The sequence below is a fragment of the Eutrigla gurnardus genome (genome assembly GCF_963514095.1).
Source record: "Eutrigla gurnardus genome assembly, chromosome: 8".
NCBI classification, from domain to species: domain Eukaryota; kingdom Metazoa; phylum Chordata; class Actinopteri; order Perciformes; family Triglidae; genus Eutrigla; species Eutrigla gurnardus.
This window is the reverse complement of record NC_139922.1, coordinates 26,854,819-26,874,401: the sequence shown is the minus strand read 5'-3', so window position 1 is coordinate 26,874,401 and position 19,583 is coordinate 26,854,819. Positions and strand designations below refer to the sequence as shown.

General features: G+C 44.8%; 1 protein-coding gene across 2 annotated transcripts in view; it reads left to right on the top strand.

Moving 5' to 3' along the window:
- aar2 (AAR2 splicing factor) overlaps nt 1-2,621 on the top strand; it is a 3,301-nt gene extending 680 nt beyond the window's left edge. For both annotated transcript variants that reach the window (XM_084014545.1, XM_084014546.1), the window contains exons 2-4: nt 1-363; nt 865-1,094; nt 1,807-2,621. The exon at nt 1-363 is cut by the window's left edge. In XM_084014545.1, the coding sequence (XP_083870671.1) occupies nt 1-363; nt 865-1,094; nt 1,807-1,974 (761 nt within the window). In that variant the 3' untranslated portion in view covers nt 1,975-2,621. The remainder of the gene's footprint in view (nt 364-864; nt 1,095-1,806) is intronic.
- The last annotated feature ends 16,962 nt before the right edge of the window (nt 2,622-19,583 follow it).

Below are 19,583 nucleotides of genomic sequence, written 5' to 3'. Positions count from 1 at the left end.
TGAGGAAGTGGGTGTCGCTCACCGACCGGCTGAGCGAGGAGCTGGCCGGCACCCTGCAGCCGCTCTCGGGTCGGATCTGCGCCTTCAGCGACGTGGTCCCCGAGGTCCAGCTGACACACACCAAAGACCGGGCGGAGCAGCCGCGCAACGACTCGGCCTGCCAGAGCATGAAGGAGGGGCTGGACCGCCTCCCCAGGATGAAGCCGCGGGAGGGCACGGAGCTGCGCTTCTCCGCCATCCCCGAGAAGGACTACCCCGCCGGGGCGACGCCGGCCGAGATCACCCGCTGCAGCCTGGACCGGAGCTACGCCCTGGAGACGGTGCTGGGGGAGCACCACCGGCTGCAGCCGCTCGACCTGCTGGGTGAGAGAGAGACACACACACACACACACACACACACACGTTTAATAAGACTACTGTGGAAGAAACTCTTCAGGTCCAGTTCTGTGTCTGGTTCAGATGAGGTTTAGAAGTCACAGCGTTGCCATTCGATCAGAGTTACAGAGAACATGGAGGACGGTGTGATGAGTGGATTTGCATTGATTAAATACACGTCTCTTCCAAGAGTTAGAGACTTCCTGAGAAGACAAAGGTGTGACTGCTCTCGGAGCAGCTGGGTTTCTCTACACAATGTCAGGATCTATTCAACGGGCCTTGACCAATCAATGTGAGATGAGGATGTGAGTCGGTCCAGGAAGGGGGAAAGACCAAAAGGTCTTCCTATCAGGATAACAAAAGTTAACCACAATCAAATAGGAGCAGGACATTTGATGAGTTCAAGAGAAAGGATTATAAGGATGAGATAAAAATAAAACTGTAAGGTAACACATTTTCTTCTACACTGACCACGGCGTTCCCTCTCAGGCGAGATGCAGTTCGCCTTCGTGTGCTTCCTGATCGGGAACGTCTACGAGTGCTTCGAGCACTGGAAGGGTCTGCTGGCGCTGCTGTGCCGGTCGGAGGAGGCGATGAGGAAACGCACGGAGCTCTACCTCGGCCTCGTCGGCGTGCTCTACCACCAGCTCGGGGAAATCCCGCCCGACTTCTTCGTCGACATCGTGTCTCAGAGCAACTTCCTCACGTCCACGCTGCAGGTGAGACGGAAGAAGTACAGGCGTCCTGCACTCAAGTAGAAGTACACAAACTCCAAAAAGACTCCAGTGAAAGTAGAAGTACTGATTTAACTTCTTTACTCAAGTAAACGGGAAGTACAGGCTGTTCAAAGGGTTTATTATCATACGTCAGTAAAGAAACGAGTACAATGATTCTATCAAACAAAGTAACTTGTAAGTATAAAGATAGATAAATACTACAAACGTACAGATACTCGTTTTAAAATTTAGGGCGTAAAAGTAAAAAGTTGTCAGAAAAACAAACACTGAAGTAAAGTACAGATATCATAGATTCTACTTAAGTACAGTGACTCAGTATTTGTACTTTGTTACCACAGTGACTCTGTATTTGTACTTTGTTACCACAGTGACTCAGTATTTGTACTTTGTTACCTCTCACCTCTGAAGTTAATACAAATAGACGATATGAAGCGTTTTTAGCATATTTATCTGTTTATTACATCACTATTATTTTGGCTAGAGGATAATCGTGACATGCAATTGTCATATTCACCGTGCTTTAAGTCTTGAGTTTCCCCGGATCGGGGTTCTCATGGTGGTCTCACCGGACCAGGACAGTCATCCGATCCCTCCCAAGGATCTGAGACCCGGAGAGCTGCCTCCACCTGCTGGTGTGGAGGTATCATAATGATCATGGAGGATGTTTTTACAAATCATCACCTTCTTCTTTCAGGACTTCTTCCAGTTTGCCAGCGGACCCGGAGTCGACGCCACGCTGCGGAAGAGAGCCGAGAAGTTCAAAGTTCACCTGACCAAGAAGTTCCGCTGGGACTTCGACGCCGACTTGGACGACTGCGCCCCGGTGGTGGTGGAGCTGCCGGACGGCGTGGCGGCGGACTGAGACCGGCGGACTGAGACCGGCGCCGTGGACTCGCCCATGTGACTGGACTAGTCTGACACTGAAGGTGAGCAGTGACACTCCGGACCCGGAGCTCACATCAGAGCCAACGTGTCTGAGCTGCAGTTTACTCAAACATCAGTGGCGCCCTCTGGTGGTGGGTCTCTTTAAGTTGCCATGTGTTTCTCAACTGCTCTAGCTCCTCAGTTGCAACACATAATGTTTGTTGCCAAAATCAATTTAATATCACTTTAGTGGAGACTCGTCATGGGGTCGATAATCTGACCAACAAGTCACAATATTATCTCCATAATCATCCAAATACGCCTCAAACACTTAAAACGACACTAAAACTCGCTGGTTCTGCTTTATTTTTTGTTAAGACAAATATTTTTATTGCATCACAGTGACAGTTTGTATTTAGTGATAAATAATAATAATAATCAAATAATTTTTAGATGAGGAAAATCATAACGTCTCCTTGAAGAAATGAACCGTCAATAAAGAAAAATAAATGGCAACATGTGTGAGTGTTTTTGTATGACATAATACTTGCTGTATTTTTTGTTTTTCTACGAGCCTCCACGTCGACGTACCGCTCCTTTTGTTCTTACCTTTCACAATAAAAGCCCCAGACATACTCAGCATCACTACTGACTGTGAATTTATGACGCTGTTGATCTTTTCCTTTTACAGATGAGCTCAATACATGGTCCTCCATGTGGTCCTCTACGCAGTCCTCTACATAGGACTATGTAGTCCTCTATGAAGTCCTCTGTAGTCCTCCATGTAGTCCTCTATGTAGTCCTCTTTGTAGCTCTACCTGGATCATGGGTAGGGAGGATTGAATGAGTCCCTGCAGTTTCTGTGTCCTCCACTAGATGGCGTTCACAGTCTTTTTGTTAATATTTACAACTTGAAGGCTCCTTATCGCGCTGCGTTGTGTTGTTGGGGTGAAGCTGGACCGATATGACATTTACACACATTTCCACTGTCAGCAGAGTGTTTGGCTTCAACTACAGGGACAAAGAGAATGCAGAAAACAAAGTTTTTCATTTTATTTTGAAAAACAAAACTCAAATAACGGCATATAACATTAAAAAATAAATAATTAATAGAAATGTCAGTCCTGTAAATCTGTCTAAAGGGATAAAAAAGATTCCTGATTGTGTAACTCTGATTTTGACCTGTTGACCCTGAACTTGAACGCATCACTTAAACACAACAGACTAAAATCTTTGAGTGGTTTCGTTGGGCCGCCCCGTGGAGTGAAGCACTCTGGGAAACCTGCCCCCCCATGCTGGTGTGTCCGACGTCGTGACTAGTTGTGATCTTTAATAATTGAAGGAATCAGGTGTTCGATCGTGTGTGTGGATTTCCTTCATTATTAATGGGCGTGGGTCTCTGCAGTGAATTAGATCGACTTTGTTCCGCTTTGATGTCCGGCGAGATGCGTAATTAGAATGGATGACTTGTTGGAGAAGCAGGGTTTTGTTTGGTAATGATGCGTGTCGTAGATCACATGTGGGCGAAACGTGGAAACCAGCGCCGAGAGACGTTCACTCTGTGACCTCGTGGCGTGGAAACGTGGCGTTTGGCGGTTCCTCAGTTTTTGTGACGTTGGCGGTTAAATGTTGCTCTGAGGTGTGTGTGTGTGTGTGTGTGTGTGTGTGTGTGTGTGTGTGTGTGTGTGTGTGTGTGTGTGTGTGTGTGTGTGTGTGTGTGTGTGTGTGTGTGTGTGTGTGTGTGTGTGTGTGTGTGTGTGTGTGTGTGTGTGTGTGTGTGTGTGTGAGTGATCTGCTGAAGTGATTAAAGGGACACGCTGAAGGCGAAAACATCATTCGTGCAACATTTTTGAGACAGATTTTGAGATTTTTAGAGTTTTTATTTTACTGCTTCATCCTCGTCATAGATATTTGTCTTCCTCCTTACACCCACCACACGTTGGCATCACATGATGCAGTGTCTAACAACAACACGGTAGACGTGTGCAGGTGTTCCTCCTGCAGCTGGCCAATTAATGTCCCAGGCTAACCGACTACAGTTGTGGAAGGTGAAACAAGTGCATTCTGGGATGAGCAGGCACAAGATGGCCTCCGCCTCCATCACGTCTGGGAGATCGGAAAAGCATCGGCGTACGTCCTCCAGAACTAAACTGAACATCAGACCCCCCCCCCCCCCCCCCCCCCCTACCTGCCAATCAGATGACTGACCTCCTACTTCCATCTTTAGTGTGTGTGTGTGTGTGTGTGTGTGTTGTCTTTGGCTGTGGCACTCGGAGCATGAACTCTGGCAGACCTTGTCGCACAGCAGAACGGATTTGAAAGCCTCTGCACCCCAAATACACACACACACACACACACACACACACACACACTCACACACTCCCTGCTTCTCCTTCCTACTCGTATTTTTCTTTTCTGTGTGAGGGGTTTGAGGTGAAAGCGGACCCTCTGACGCCCGTGGGAGACGTGGAGAGGAAGGGCAGGAGGGAACCCTCCGGCCGGCCGTTCCGTTAGCCTCCCTCCTCTTTTCCTGCCTTCTGTCAATTGTCTCCTTTCTCTTCACCCCCCCACCTTGTGAATAATTCAGGGATTTCTGATGTATTATTCAGACTTTTCTCTCTCTCACACACACACACACACACACACACACACAGCTTTGATTTATTTATCTCTCCCCTTTAATATCAAAATATAGAAACTTCTTCTTTGTCTCTTTGACCCGTCTCCTCTCAACCAATCGGGTTTGACGTACGACGTCGGCAGCAGGTAGCGATCCTTCAGAGGCTGCTTTTCATTGGCTCAGACTGGTGATTTAATTTTATCCTTTTTAAACGGGCGAAGTTCCCCATTTATAAGGAAACCGAAAATAAGGAACGGGTGAGAAAATCTTTAATAACTTGGTGAGTGAAAGACATCGACACACATTTGAGTCATGATGAAATCTGTTTTTTGTTTTTTTTGTAAAAACTGTGAGCATGGAAGTCATAGTTTGAACAGTGCGTCACATTCCCGGGGATCTAGCGGCAGAAATGGAACTTGTCCCGCCACCGTAGTGAAATGCAGATAGGTTGGTGATGTCACAAAACTGATCAGATCACTTGCAAAAAAGAGAGAGAAAGTGGACTTTGAGTTAAGATTATTTGATGGGGTTTTCCACGGCAACGCTCTTCTCCCGATCGGCAAGAGTCTGATTGACAGATGGTTCATCCAATCACCTGCCAAGTATGTTTTAGACGGTTTCCAACAAACCTCCTGGCGGGTCACGTTTCTGTTTGATGATAGTCCATGTTTTGATTGATCACTTCATTGTCACTCTATTTCTTCATTTTTATCTCTTTTTCCTGTTTTGCCTCCCCTTCCTCCCTCCGAGGGCCGTGCAGGTGTGTTTTCCTCCCTCATGCGTCGTGCTGTAGATCACTCTGAAAGGCGTGGGATTTGTTTTGTAACGCAGGGAGCTTTTAAAAAAGAACAGGGGGAAATCCCCCTGTTTTTATTCCCGCATCACTTTAATACAACAGTATATCTTCGTCTTCCTCCATGTACTTTTTTCCCATCTTTCCTACCGTATTCCCCCCCCATCCATCCCAATCGCCCGTCCTGGCTCCAGTTGAGTTATGGGCACAATCTTCCAGCCTTGCAGAGCGGGGATGTGGATCCGATCTGTTTATCGGTATCTTCTAGTTTGCTGTCCCTTCTGAAATCTCCTGCTCGTAATCAACAGCAGACCAGAGTACATAACTCTTAATGACCATTTCCTTTAAAGTGCTCTCCAGCTCTAAATCTCCCTCAGTGTCGCTGGCCAGAATCCCAGACACATCTCAGCTGATCGTCCCTAATCCTGGCTGTCTCCCGTCCCGTCCCGATGCTGTCACCGCTGCAATTAAGTCCATCTTAATTGGACAGGCTTCTGTCAGTGTGTGTGAGCCCAACGCTCTGCCTCGGTGTTGCGGTCCGGCTCGCTGGAGCCAGGTGGCCACGTGTTTGGCTCACGGGAGAATGTTTTTTCTTTTTTTAAATCCATGTCAAAACCACAGGCAATAAACAGCCATGTGATGCACGCAGCGCACGGGTTTGACACGACGCCAAAGGCCTGGCAACGCACGCGTGGGAAGACATGCACTACCAGGAACGGGACGTTTCAGCCGGCCAGCGTGGAAATTTGGCCGGAGCTTGTATGCAGATTGGACCACAAGTGGTTTGAGTTTCTTCCAAGATGTAAATTGAACTGTGAGGAGGAGATAATGGACCTGGATCTGAGAGGATACGGCTTAAACTAAACACAGATAGGATGTTGTGTATTCATAAACACGTAGACTGTATGTAAAGAAGCTGATTTAGTCACCGTGATGTCCAAACTCATGTTTCCTGAGATAATAAATCAAGTGATAAGTAGGGTCATTTTCTCATAGACTTTTATACAATCAGACCAACCAGAGGAGTCGCCCCCTGATGGCCAGTAGAGAGAATGCAAGATTAAGTCCCTCCGCTCTGGAAGAAATATGTTCATTACAGAGATACATATTTAAATTACACATATGATGTCAATTTAAAAGTAAAAGTTTAAAAATCTGTGCATGTTTTCCCTGAAATAGTTCCCGTGGTGGTCCACCAGAAAGGGGGCGGGACTTAGCCTCTGTAATTGTTCAGCCTGGTTCAAAGAGTCTCGGGTAATGGAGCACATTATTACAAACAAGACTGTGAAAACAAGTGAAAGCATTAATCATCTTGAGTGAATTACAACGTCTTTGGGCATCAGTAACGATCCGGCAACATGTTAGGTGTGGTGTAGTTGTGGTGTGTCAGCTTTGGGATAATTAAGGGCTTCAACCAAGATCGCTAACAACTCGCAGAAGCTGCTCGTCTGCCATGATGTCACTAAAAATACTGCAACGGAGCGTTTTTCTCCCATAAACACGGGAAGCTTTGCTCAGTCTCTCTTTGTCACCCTCTTTTCTATTCCACGGCTCTGTCTGGTGCTGCTGGTGATGTTTACCTCTGACCCAGGCTGTCTGGCCTGTAAACAACACATTGGCCCGGGTCCTGGTCTGGACCGGCTCCAGGTTCCTGCTCTCCGTATCCGAAATGAACCACTGAACCACAGCTGGCTAATGAAAGTCAGGCCGGCCTGCCCACAGAACGCCTGCACACTAACTAGTGTCCTGAGAGGACGACTACTGTGGACTCGTCGGAGGTCACAGTGTAAACATTTAAGAGTTGCAACATCGGGACATGATTTAGATATTTTTTTGTTCAGTATATGAGTCAATCCATCTGCTAACATGCTGCGTATTCTATTACACTGCAGAAGTGCTGTTGTGTGATCTTCTCTAAGCGTAGATATACTATTCGTGTTTTGCCAGGTGGAGTGTCGGAACCTGACGGAGGTATCCGCCTCGCTCTTGTTCTCGTAGTTTCTTACGGGAAGACATGCCGTCCAAAGCAAACACTGGATCTGAGAGCTCGCTAGCTGGACGGTAAAGACGAGTCGCTGCTTGTGTGTCGACTCTCACGGGGATGTGGAGTAGAAGATCTGCTGTACGGTTAATGGGATTCAGACCCGCAGCTTCCCGTCTGCATCCCTTCCTGCACCCGCGACGCGAGGGCCGCCGGGACTCATGGGTAGACAAACAGAGACCCGCGCTGAGACGGAAACATGTGCACCGAACTGGATGCATTTAATGTTCGGAGAGGGGAAGGAAGGGGTGTTTTTATATTGGAGACTGGTGGGGGGTTACACACATCCAACCTGGTTACCGATGGAATAGAATAGAATGCCTTTATTGTCATTGCATTAAAAATACAACGAAAATTGGAGCGCTGCTCCAGAAAAGTGCTTAAACCACACATTCATAGATAAAAACATAAAAACAACTGCAATGGCTCACACAATCAAACACACATAAAGAAAGAATGCTACCCTTATATTGACTTATGTTGCCTAAATGAAGCAGAGAAATAACACATTTTAATCCCTCAAATGTTGAATTCATCAGCGGTAAAACCAGGCGGTAAGCTTGGATTCTGGAAAAGTGAAGCCAAAACTAAAGTGCCTCAAACTTGCATTCTCTCTACTGGCCATCAGGGGGCGACTCCTCCACTTGAGAAAAGAAGTTTGATCGCTTTGTCACTTTAAAAGTGAACTTTGCAAGTCAAGAAAGTCTTAGTTTGTCGTAGGTTTTTCGTAGTATCATCTTCATTTTGTGTGAAGCCGCTCAGGGAACTACAATTCGGCCATTTCCTTGGCTAGCTAGCTAATTTGTTCCATGCACAAATGTTACGTTATCTCACCTGATGTGTTTTTTCAGCCAGAGAGAGAATGACCCGTCTTGTGTTCCTCCCTGAGCGATGTCTCTGTGTTTTCCATATGTTTAAATGCATGTCCCATCCACTGTCGGTAACATCTACGATGTACAGGCTCATACAAATATGAGATATCGCTCGCCTGGTTGTTAGTAAATGAAACACAAACACATTTTCACACAGCTCTCAGCATCCGGTGAACTTGGAGACGTTGAATGTGCACAGTAATAAGACATTCATTGATTTATAGGAACAACTGAAGTTGTTGTACACTCCTTTCCCCCCTCCCTTTTTTCTCCTCTTGATTTTTCCAGATTGTTTCCGCTTGGCTTTTATCTTTGTGAGTAGTTTCTTTTTCTGCGTTTCTTTTGGCAGCACCGTCGGTCCCATAAAAGCAGTGGAATGATTGGCAAACCGGTCGCTATCACGCCCAAACGTCCTGCTTTTCACACAATAATTTCACACGCTCCGCAGAGACCTCCGCCTCCAGCAAAGACATGGGAGAGTATAAACACGCTTGTTTGTGTTTTAACGTTAAGAAGAACAGATTTCCGCACTTTATGAGTGGAGGGTTTTGTGACATGAGTACTGTGAAGCCGTATATCAAACGTATACATACCCCCCCTTTCCCTTTGGGATGCACCGCTGACGCCTTCATGCTTTAGGGGGATTGACGGCTAATCTAACTGGATTCCTGACTGGTCCGACTGGGAATTGCTTCAGTCGTTGCCGTGCCTCAGTTTCAGCAGTAGTACAGCGGTGCTAAGTGGATACAGTCCACCTTAAGTTGGATATCTGGGGGTCACCGACGCACAAATTCTTACCTTAATAACCGACAGCCTGAGAAAACACACAGCGGTCTGTAGATCGGCGCATCAGGGTCTCTTAATCCAAACCACACAAATGTACTTACATGTGCATGCATGCACTCTCTCTCTCAACCCCCCCCCCCCACACACACACACACACACACACACACACACACACGTGTCTGACTGGCACATGTTCTGTGATTGCTGTGGCAGATATCCTTCATATCCTGTCCAGTAAAAAGTGGAGATTTGTTAGTCTTTCAGATTCCTGGATGAGGGGCTAAATCCATACTGCTCTGGGAGGCTGATGCCTTTTCTTTTTTCTTCTTTCATTAAACCAAATCATCTCCAGAGCGGGAACCGTTCTCAGAGCCGTCAGGGACGTGATTATTAACCCTACAAGCACAACTACTCTCGTCAGATCGTCTTCACACAAACACGCGAGTGTTCGAGGAAGATATTCCTCATGTGAGAGTGTGAGTTATTCGTTAATTTGCGTGAATGATCAAAAACCTTGATTCCTGCCAGGGTTTTGTATTTAAAACCTGCTGAGGAGGAGGAACAGTGAATTGGAATTAACTGAAAAGGAAGTTCATTAGCACTGCATGCCTCTAGTGAAAAGCCTGAGAGCTCACGTAATAGGCATGAAGGTATTTTTGGACGATTAATGGACTCGGTAGATGGGGGGAGGGGGGGAGGGGGGTTTGGGTCATGGGATTTGGAATGGGGGTCCAGGGCAAGGTCATGGGGATCATAGAGTTACCACATTGCAGATTGTTGATGGGTTGTAATGTTTGGATTTATTGTCGGTGTTACAGTTGAGTTGTTCTATGTTCCATTGTTGATTTCTGCTGCTTTGACATACCACCACCTCTTTAAGTGAGTATGGTGAGAGTTCTTTACAAACCCAAACCCAAAATCAAGTGTTTCTGGTCACGTGGTGAATGTAAGTCCAACATTCCCTCTTCTTTTTGCTCTGTTTTTGGTCTCTACCGCTGTGCAAAATACCCAGGGGCAATCCAGAGTTATGCAGTCCTTAATACGCAATATACTAGATTTCATGGATGCAAACCAAGGCAATAAACTAAGCTACAGCCGACATGCTTTGTATCATCAAGCTTATAAGCGTTGACAATAAGACTCGCACAACAACAGCGTCTTTTCTGTGCCATCCTGGTGTCCAAGAAGAAGAGGATGTCCTGATTTAATCCAGGTTCTCATAACTTATGTTGTAAATGGCTGAACACCAAGATGGTGACGACCAAAAGCCAATATAGCAAAAGCCAAATAATACACAGTCATGGCATAGTCGAACCACAATGGCGACCTCGTGCCTTCCAAAACGGTAGTCCACCACCAGATGGGTGACGTCGCTGTGACTGCATCCGCTTCCTCCTTACAGTCTTATTGTAAAACGCATTCCCTTCAGCGTCACACCCGATCTGGGCTCGGTCCTCTCGCAGTCCGGAGAAGAATTCCTGTCTTTATTAAAATGTGAGATTTGTTTGGATAATGCTGTGTCATATGAAGGATTACACCTCCAGACAAAAGAGTCCGGTTTGAAACCTCCCAGGGCCTCGGCTGCAGCGCTCCTCTTTAAACCAACATGCTCCGGCTCCCATGCCTAAACGCTACGCTCCCTTATTGATTTATTGACACTGATCCACCGATCGAGCCTGATTACATTCCAACTGTATTATGGCAACGGCACGTTTGCACCGGCCAAGTGTGAGACACGGAGGCCCCCCTGAAAGTAATGCATGTGCACACGTGCATGCTTGGGATTCTTCCAGTGTGGTTGGTATGTAGAGTAGAGCAGCTGCTGTGTGTTTGGGATGTGTTCTATGCACTCATAATGGCACGTATAACCTCTGCTGGAATAAGTAAACAAGGATACACAGTTACAGTTCCAGACTGCATGTTATGTATCACTGTGTGGCAAATATGTGTTTGGTATGCCGGTGGCCTGACATCTTCATCACATATATGGACACACTCTTGACATCCAGGTAGGCAGGCAAAGGATTTATTTAAAAAAAGCACATGTCAGTTTGTAAACATTTTTATTTTTTTATTTTATGTAATGCATAGCAGAGCATTATTGACATCCATCGAACCCCCAAACTATCCAAAGAATTAGAACTAGAAGAGGGTGGTGCATGTTTAAAATGAGATCATAAAGTGGAAACGTTTGCAGGTTTTGTAAAGAATTTGAGAGTATTTGTAGCTCTGGACTAAATGGAGATAAGTTTCGGAGGGTTGGGATCAATATCTTCGCAAGACATGAGTGGAAAAAAGTCCTGAATGCATCCGGATTTAGAATTTATGGGTGGCTGCCGGCATTCATTTGGTCATATATGGAATGCCAACAGCAGGATGTAGCTGGCCTCTGTTCTGAATATGAAATTGGCTGGTTGTCGTTCAATAGGCAAACATTTATCTTGTGACTGCAGTGGAGCTGGTTTAGCCAGATGTGGGGCCTCAACAAGCTTAATGTTGTCTTCACCATCAAAGATCTCAGATCCCAGCTCTTCTTGTTGGCTATTTCTGCTGCCAGCGTTGAGTCAGAGTAGAGAATACATTCGTTTTCCATGTCCTTATTGCAAACGCTGCAGATGTGTAGAATCTGCGTGTTTCAGGAACGTATCAGAGCTACCAAGATCTCATTCTGATCTTCAAGTGCAACAGTTGAAACTGACCGACCCACTACTTGCTTACCCACTTACTTATTTACTTACTTACCCACTTAATTACTTACCTACCTACTTAGTTATTTACCTACTTACTTAATTACTTATTAACTTACTTACCTAGTTATTTACCGACATATGTATCTATTTACTTACCTATGTACTTACTTACCTGCTTATTTACTTACTTACTTACCTACTTACTTATGTACTTACTTACCTACGTACTTACATAACTACTTATTTACTTACTTACTTATGTACTTACTTACCTACATACTTAAATACCTACTTATTTACTTACCTGCTTACCTACTTACTTACCTACTTATTTACTTACTTACCTACTTACTTATGTACTTACTTATCTACGTACTTACGTACCTACTTATTTACTTACCTACTTACTTATGTACTTACTTATCTACGTACTTACTTACCTACTTACCTATGTACTTACATACCTACTTATTTACTTACCTTCGTACTTACTTACTTATGTACTTACTTATCTATGTACTTACTTACCTGCTTATTTACTTACTTACTTACCTACTTACTTATGTACTTACTTACCTACGTACTTACATAACTACTTATTTACTTACTTACTTATGTACTTACTTACCTACATACTTAAATACCTACTTATTTACTTACCTGCTTACCTACTTACTTACCTACTTATTTACTTACTTACTTACCTACTTACTTATGTACTTACTTATCTACATACTTAAATACCTACTTATTTACTTACCTACTTACTTACCTACTTATTTACTTACTTACTTACCTACTTACTTATGTACTTACTTATCTACATACTTAAATACCTACTTATTTACTTACCTGCTTACCTACTTACTTACCTACTTATTTACTTACTTACTTACCTACTTACTTATGTACTTACTTATCTACATACTTACATACCTACTTATTTACTTACTTACTTATCTACTTACTTATGTACTTACTTATCTACGTACTTACTTACCTACTTATTTACTTACCTGCTTACCTACTTACTTACGTACTTACTTACCTACTTACCTATGTACTTACATACCTACTTATTTACTTACCTTCTTACTTACTTATCTACTTACTTATCTACGTACTTACTTACCTATGTACTTACATACCTACTTATTTACTTACCTGCTTACCTACTTACTTATGTACTTACTTACCAACTTACTTGCATACCTACTTATTTACTTACTTACTTACCTACGTACTTACTTGCCTACTTATTTACTTACTTACTTACCTATGTACTTACATACCTACTTATTTACATACCTGCTTACCTACTTACTTATGTACTTACTTACCAACGTACTTACATACCTATTTATTTACTTACCTACGTACTTACTTGCCTACTTATTTACTTACTTACTTACCTACGTACTTACTTGCCTACTTATTTACTTACTTACTTACCTATGTACTTACATACCTACTTATTTACTTACCTGCTTACCTACTTACATTGTTTGCCTCCCACTCTTTGCTTGTGTCATTTGCTGTCTTCAGAACATTGGTTCTGGTCACGGCGTCCCGTTGAAAGTTCCCACAGCTCATCCTGCAGTCGGTCTGTTGTGGTTGTGGTCGGCTGCAGCCAAAGACAAACGGAAAGATCTGCAGAAGACACTAAAACTGGACAGTTTATCCCCAAGTCGGCTTTATAATAGAGATTCTGCTGATACATGCAGCTGTTTCCTGACCCACTTATACTCCCTAACCTTTGTCTGTCTTCTGCTTACTGTTGTCCCAATGCATGTTGGGTTGTTTTGTATGTTTGTGTTGCTGTTGTTCTGCTGCTGTTTTGTGTGATGTTGATTCTGGTGTCTGCTGCTGCCCGAGGCTTGTGTGCTGGTCTGCATGACTTTAATGCAGCGCTTGTTGGGATTGAATGCCAGTAATGGGCGTGTTGGAAAGGTTTGGATGTGAATTGGTGTCTTTTTAACTTTGTATATTTCCCCACCCCCCCGATCCTTCTTCCCTCAAGAGGCTTTGTCCTTTTGCCAGGCCGCCATTGGAAATACACATTTGTTCTTAATGAATAGTTTGTTTACTCTGCGATGTTTGGTCATGGCAACTGTTGTATGGTTAATGTTTGGGAAAGCCTTCATTTCCATCTTGCTATCTCAAAGGCACACTACTTTCTGGTGAGCGGTGCAGGGATGACAAATTTAATATCATTTTTAAGGCTTTTTATTTCCTTTATTGGTGCAGCTGGAGAATGGCAGGAAAGGAGGGAGAGAGAGGATGACATGCAGCGAAGGGCCGCGGGTCAGAATCGAACCCGAGCCGCTGCCAAGGACTTGGCGGAGATATCGGGCGCACGTCCGAGCTAGAGGTTGTTCCAGGGATGACGTGTTTCTGTAGGCCAACAGGAAGTTTGCGCCGCAGTGGATCCCTCTACAAAACCGCCAATGGGATTCTCTCTTTGGTGTATTCATTATTGTAGAAATGAATGACACGTTTTGTTACACAAGATAATCTTCACAAATGAACACATCTTTTGTGATTTTTGAAGCCTGAATGCATTCAGGTTACACAACAAATCTTTAAAGGCGGACTAGTCGGCCTGATGCCGCTTAGTCGTCTCATTTAGCCACTCTTTCTGGTTTCAAAACAACAAAAAAACATAAAGAAAATAAAGCCACTGAGACGGAAGGATGGGGCGGAGGTGCAAAAACGCTGACTCATTTCTGTGTTTCGGGACTCTCTATTAACTTAAGCATCGGACGTAAACTGTTGCAGAATCTTGAGCTTCACATAAGCTTCAAATATACTCTGGTTTTGAATGCTACCCTAAACCTTTATTACAAAACAAATAAAATATCCCAGAGCTTTACAGAGGAGAGGGCCCTAACACACACACACACACACACACACACACACACACACACACACACACACACACACACTGTGATTGGACTCCCAGCTTTCACAGCTCTCCAGGCTTCTCCTCCGTTCTGACCCTGTGCCAGAGGCTGTGAATTGAGATTATTATGTGTGAAACGAGGAGCCCTCTCACTCCTTCTCATGATCCAGGCAGGACAAATCAGGGTTAAAGGCGGACGATGGCTGAGAGATGGCTGCTAGGCTAACGCTGCACCACGGGGGTGCTACAATACCAGGCTAAATCCTTCCACGTCATTACAACTGTCTTTGAGTGCCGTCGCCTGAGGAAAGAAAGGCTTATCCGGTCGGAGATAGAGATGATGGAGGTGTAAGCGTCTCCTCCAGCCTTTCCTAAATGATTCCAGGTTGAACAAATATTGGCGTGGGCGTGAAGCGCCGTCCTCACCTCCTAGTCCAGCGGTTCCTCTCGCTCGCAGCTCTCTGCAGCGTCTGTCTGACTTGGCCGCGATGGCATTCCCCGCATACCTGCGCTCTCAAGTGACGGGGGGGCACATGCGCAGGTCATAGGGCCACAGCGGGGAGCGGATGTATGCGTATTAACTCAAATCTCCAATGACAACCCCATTTTCCCCCCGTTATTGCAGATTAATGTTTCCCAGGCTGTGAGGGTACGGGGGGAATACGGGCCAAGCCGCTGAGTGAAGGAGGGCGACGGGGTTGAGGGGTAGGGGGGTAGAAGGTGAGCATTTGAGCGAGAAGTTTCAACCCTGGTCGAGTGTGACCTCTGACCTCCCGAAGTGGACCTGAGGCGAGCTCAGTGGGGACCGGCCTCCTCCGACGGAGTAATTAGCGTGAACAATAACGCACAATTGGCTCCAGTTGGATTAGCTTGAACTCATCTAATAAGGCATGCGATGCACCAAGTGGCTCAGCGACGTGCTCAGGTCGGGGATGATACGCCGCTCTTTGATGTTTTTAATGAAAGGCATCTCCCTCCATCTCGGTTCGCTGGTTTGATCGCCATATGTGCTCCAGATAATGACAGAGGTATGAAGTTTCTGGAACAACAGACTGGATGAGCAGCTAAATACAAAAGGACTTTGCACAATATGTTTTCTGTCATATTTCGATGATGCGATTGCTGCCATGTGGGTCTGTGAGTAAGTGTGTTCATCTCTGTGTCTGTCTATGCTTTGATAATTATCTCCACTGTACATATCGAATGCATCCCCCCCCCCCTCCTTATTAACTCCCTCTGTTGGCACAAGATGACGCCGACCACGTCTTTACACCTGCTAGCGAGCAGCTTCAGAAGGAGGCTGTAGCACGCGAGGATGACGATGCGATCGTCTCCCACGCTGCGGGAAGTTTTCTGGAACAAGCGAATGCATGAGCAACAGAATACGAAGGCTTTACACAATATATTTTACATCAGACAGGACAGGAGGATCATGCGATCGCTCCCTTGTGATGCATCTGTGAGTGAGTGAATGTGCATCTCTGCGTTTGATAAATATCTCTACGGTATATTCTTGGCTTGGGGAGGGTGATGATGTCGACCACTTCTTTTCACCTGCTAGCGAGCGGCTTCAGCAGCAGGTCGTAGCACGCGAGGATGGCGATGCTATTGTCCCCCAGACTGTAACCCCATCCCCTGGCGCCCTGCAAGGGGGGTAAACATTTGTGTTCAATTAGACCCCAAAACAAACTGCAGTACTGCCCTCAACTGAACCTGGGTCTCTCTTATGTGGTTTCACAAGTGCTCATTACTCAGCATGCACAATATTTCTGCTGTTTATCAGATGAAGCTCACTGCCAGACTGTAATATTTTAACTATTTTCCCAAGAGACCATCTTGAATCCTCACAGCAAAGACCTCTGGATCCTCCATAGCAACAGAACAGGAGCAGAACAGACATCGAACTGACTTCAGTGATGAGCACCAAAGAAAAGGACCATTGTTGTTAATTGTAAGTGTTGACGCAGCTGTGGAGCCGGCTAGTTAGCTAGTTGTCTAGTTAGCTTGTTGTCTAGTTAGCTAGTTGTCTCGTTAGCTTGTTGTCTAGTTAGCTAGTTGTCTCGTTAGCTAGTTGTCTAGTTAGCTTGTTGTCTCGTTAGCTAGTTAGATTGTTGTCTAGTTAGCTTGTTGTCTAGTTAGCTTGTTGTCTTGTTAGCTAGTTGTCTAGTTAGCTTGGTAGCTTGTTACTCAGCTCTGATGCTCGGCTCATTTTCTGGAACCAGTGTAGCATTAAAGAATGACGGAATTAGCAAGCTCGCTAACTGCTTTAATGTTGCACTTGTTACCGAAATTTAGGCAACTAAGTTGTCACTCAACTGATGATAGCAATGTGCTTCCCTACGCTGTGATAAGAGTGTGTGGATGAAGCATTAAATTGCAAAATTTTACCAATTTATTCTGTCTCTTTTATGCACCAAAACATAACTACTCCAGTACTGGTACCTTGGTGAGTCCGCCACTTGCCATAAGTCGGTTTCCTTTATACGGAAGTGGCTAGCGAACATGATTGCATGGCAACGGTACACATAAACATGTCCGTTCTGCTCCTATTTTATTTCTACGGGATCTCATTTGGAAATACTGTGCCATATGTTATGTAGCCGCTGCCATAGTGTGTAAGTCACTCTCCTCTGCTGTTCACCGCGGTGTCACTTCATGGGAACTTTCTTTTATTGTGGCCTGGACACTAATGATGAGGTGACCGCCTTTACTGTACACTCAAAATCTCTCCCATAAGGCTTCCAGTGGCAATTTGCTCCGTTTACTGCCCGAGGTGCTGATTGATTGCAGCTCTCTCGGTGTTTACTGTTGTGAAGCTGACTCCAGCGTTAATAGCAGAACCGAGTGGACTCCAGACCTCGATACAAACCAGCCTCTGGTGAGTTTGTTGGATGCTGGTCAGGAGCTGAAGACCGCTTCCTTCCTTCTCTCTCTCCCAAAGACAGTGCCTGAACGGAATGCAGTTGATTCATTTCAAATGTTTTGTACTTCCAACTTTGAATCCCTGACTTTTTCTTCACTGTATCAACTTAGCGTTTTAAAGAAATAAATACTGTATGCCTCTTAACGGGATTTCTATCACATATCCTGAATAGGTTTCATCTATTTAACAAGTGCAGCCAAAACAAAAAGCTCAGCAAAGGAAATAGGACATTCAAAAAGAAAGGAAAATATCCCGTTAAATGTGCAGAGATCAAATCCCCGTAGTGGGGGAATGTGAAGGGGCAGAGCATGCCAACTTGGTCCTTGCAGGCTGTTTCCTGGGGAAATGACTGTGATCAGCCCTTCTGGTTTCCCATCTGTGTGGATCAGCAGCGTATCACCAGGAACACATGTCCTCGGCCTCTTGTTGCTCTATAGTTACATTAACGTGCTGGAAGGAACAAATTACATTTACTCTCGTTGTTTGGTGGTTTTACTTCATTACTTTCTTATTACAATGATTGCACTCTTCTATATTTCAAGTTGAATTCTTTACAGAGTAAAAAACAATAGTCGCATAAAAAAGAAGCAGCTGGTATGGCCACAAGAGGGCAGCAGAGCTCCATGTCCTAAATCCAACGTGTCCGATCGTTATTTATTTTCCCGCCTTGTCCTGTTTTAAGGTGCTATGATCGGTTGGTCTTAATCTACCGTGATCAGCTTGTACTCGCTACCTTATGAGTACCTCAGCTTTTTGTCATAATGGGTTTGGGTTAACCTAACTGAGTAGGTTTGATACCTGAACCTAAGGAGATTTCGGGTGGAGACAAACTCCTCCCATTTGCTCTCAATTTCTGTAAACAGTGTAGCATGAAAACCGAATTAGAAAGCTAACTAGCTAACTAGCCAGCCAGCAAGAGTGAACACACTAAATACTCTTGTCACAGTGTAGGAACGTACAATCCTACCACCAGATGAGTGACAACTTTGTTTAGCTCCCTTTCCATAAGTAGTGTAGCATTAAAGCATGGTGGAATTACTACGCTAGCTAGCTAACTAGCCAGCTAAATGAGTGAAGTCATCCACATGAAAACGCGTAGGATGCGAGTGTATGAAAGTACATTCTCTTGCCAGATAATCAGCCAATCACAGCCCAGTAATACTAGCCATTACTAGCCAATCACAGCCCAGTAATACTAGCTATTACTAGCCAATCACAGCACAGTACTGTAAAAACACATTGGGGTCACACCTGGCATTAAAAAAAAGAAGGATTGCACATAATTGAATTAATCCCTCATTTAATTTTCCTCCAACGAGCAGGTCAAGCATACCCAAGAGGGTCACATGAACAGGTGCATTCTCGGTCTGCTGGCCAACATGGTAAATTGCTAATTGCCCCTCGCAGTTAGAGGAACTTTTACAGTCAGTGAGGTGTGTGAGGAGTGTTTTTTACTGTTAATCCCCGTCATGTTGTGACTGCAGAGCCTCTTTCAGCTAAAATCTTTTTTTATTTTACTTTTTAGGAGCGTGGTGGGACAGAGCCGACCGAGTGGACTCGGAGAGCTTTGAGAGTGAACGAGCAGACAGGAGGACTTGCACAAGACTCCCAGGATGGCGTCCGGCAGGTGAGCGCAGCAACCCTGTAACTCACTGTTGTAACTCACTGTTGTAACTCACTGTTGTAACTCACTGTACGGTCGATGACAGCGTCTGGGTGTTACGTGCCATGTGTAAAAAGCATTCAACTCCCTGCTGTGGACTTTATGTTGTTTATTCAGATCTGTGATTTATTCAGTCATTTTTTAAGTGATTTCTGGGTCATTTCTGAAAGGCTGTAGAGGAAGCTGATTGTATTTCTAATTGATTGATTGATCAGCTGTAGGCCTATGTACATGCTGCAGATGTGTCTATAGGAATAGAATTTATGGTTGGTTTGGACGTTGGAGCTTGTTGACATTTAAGGCTGTTGTAATGCAAC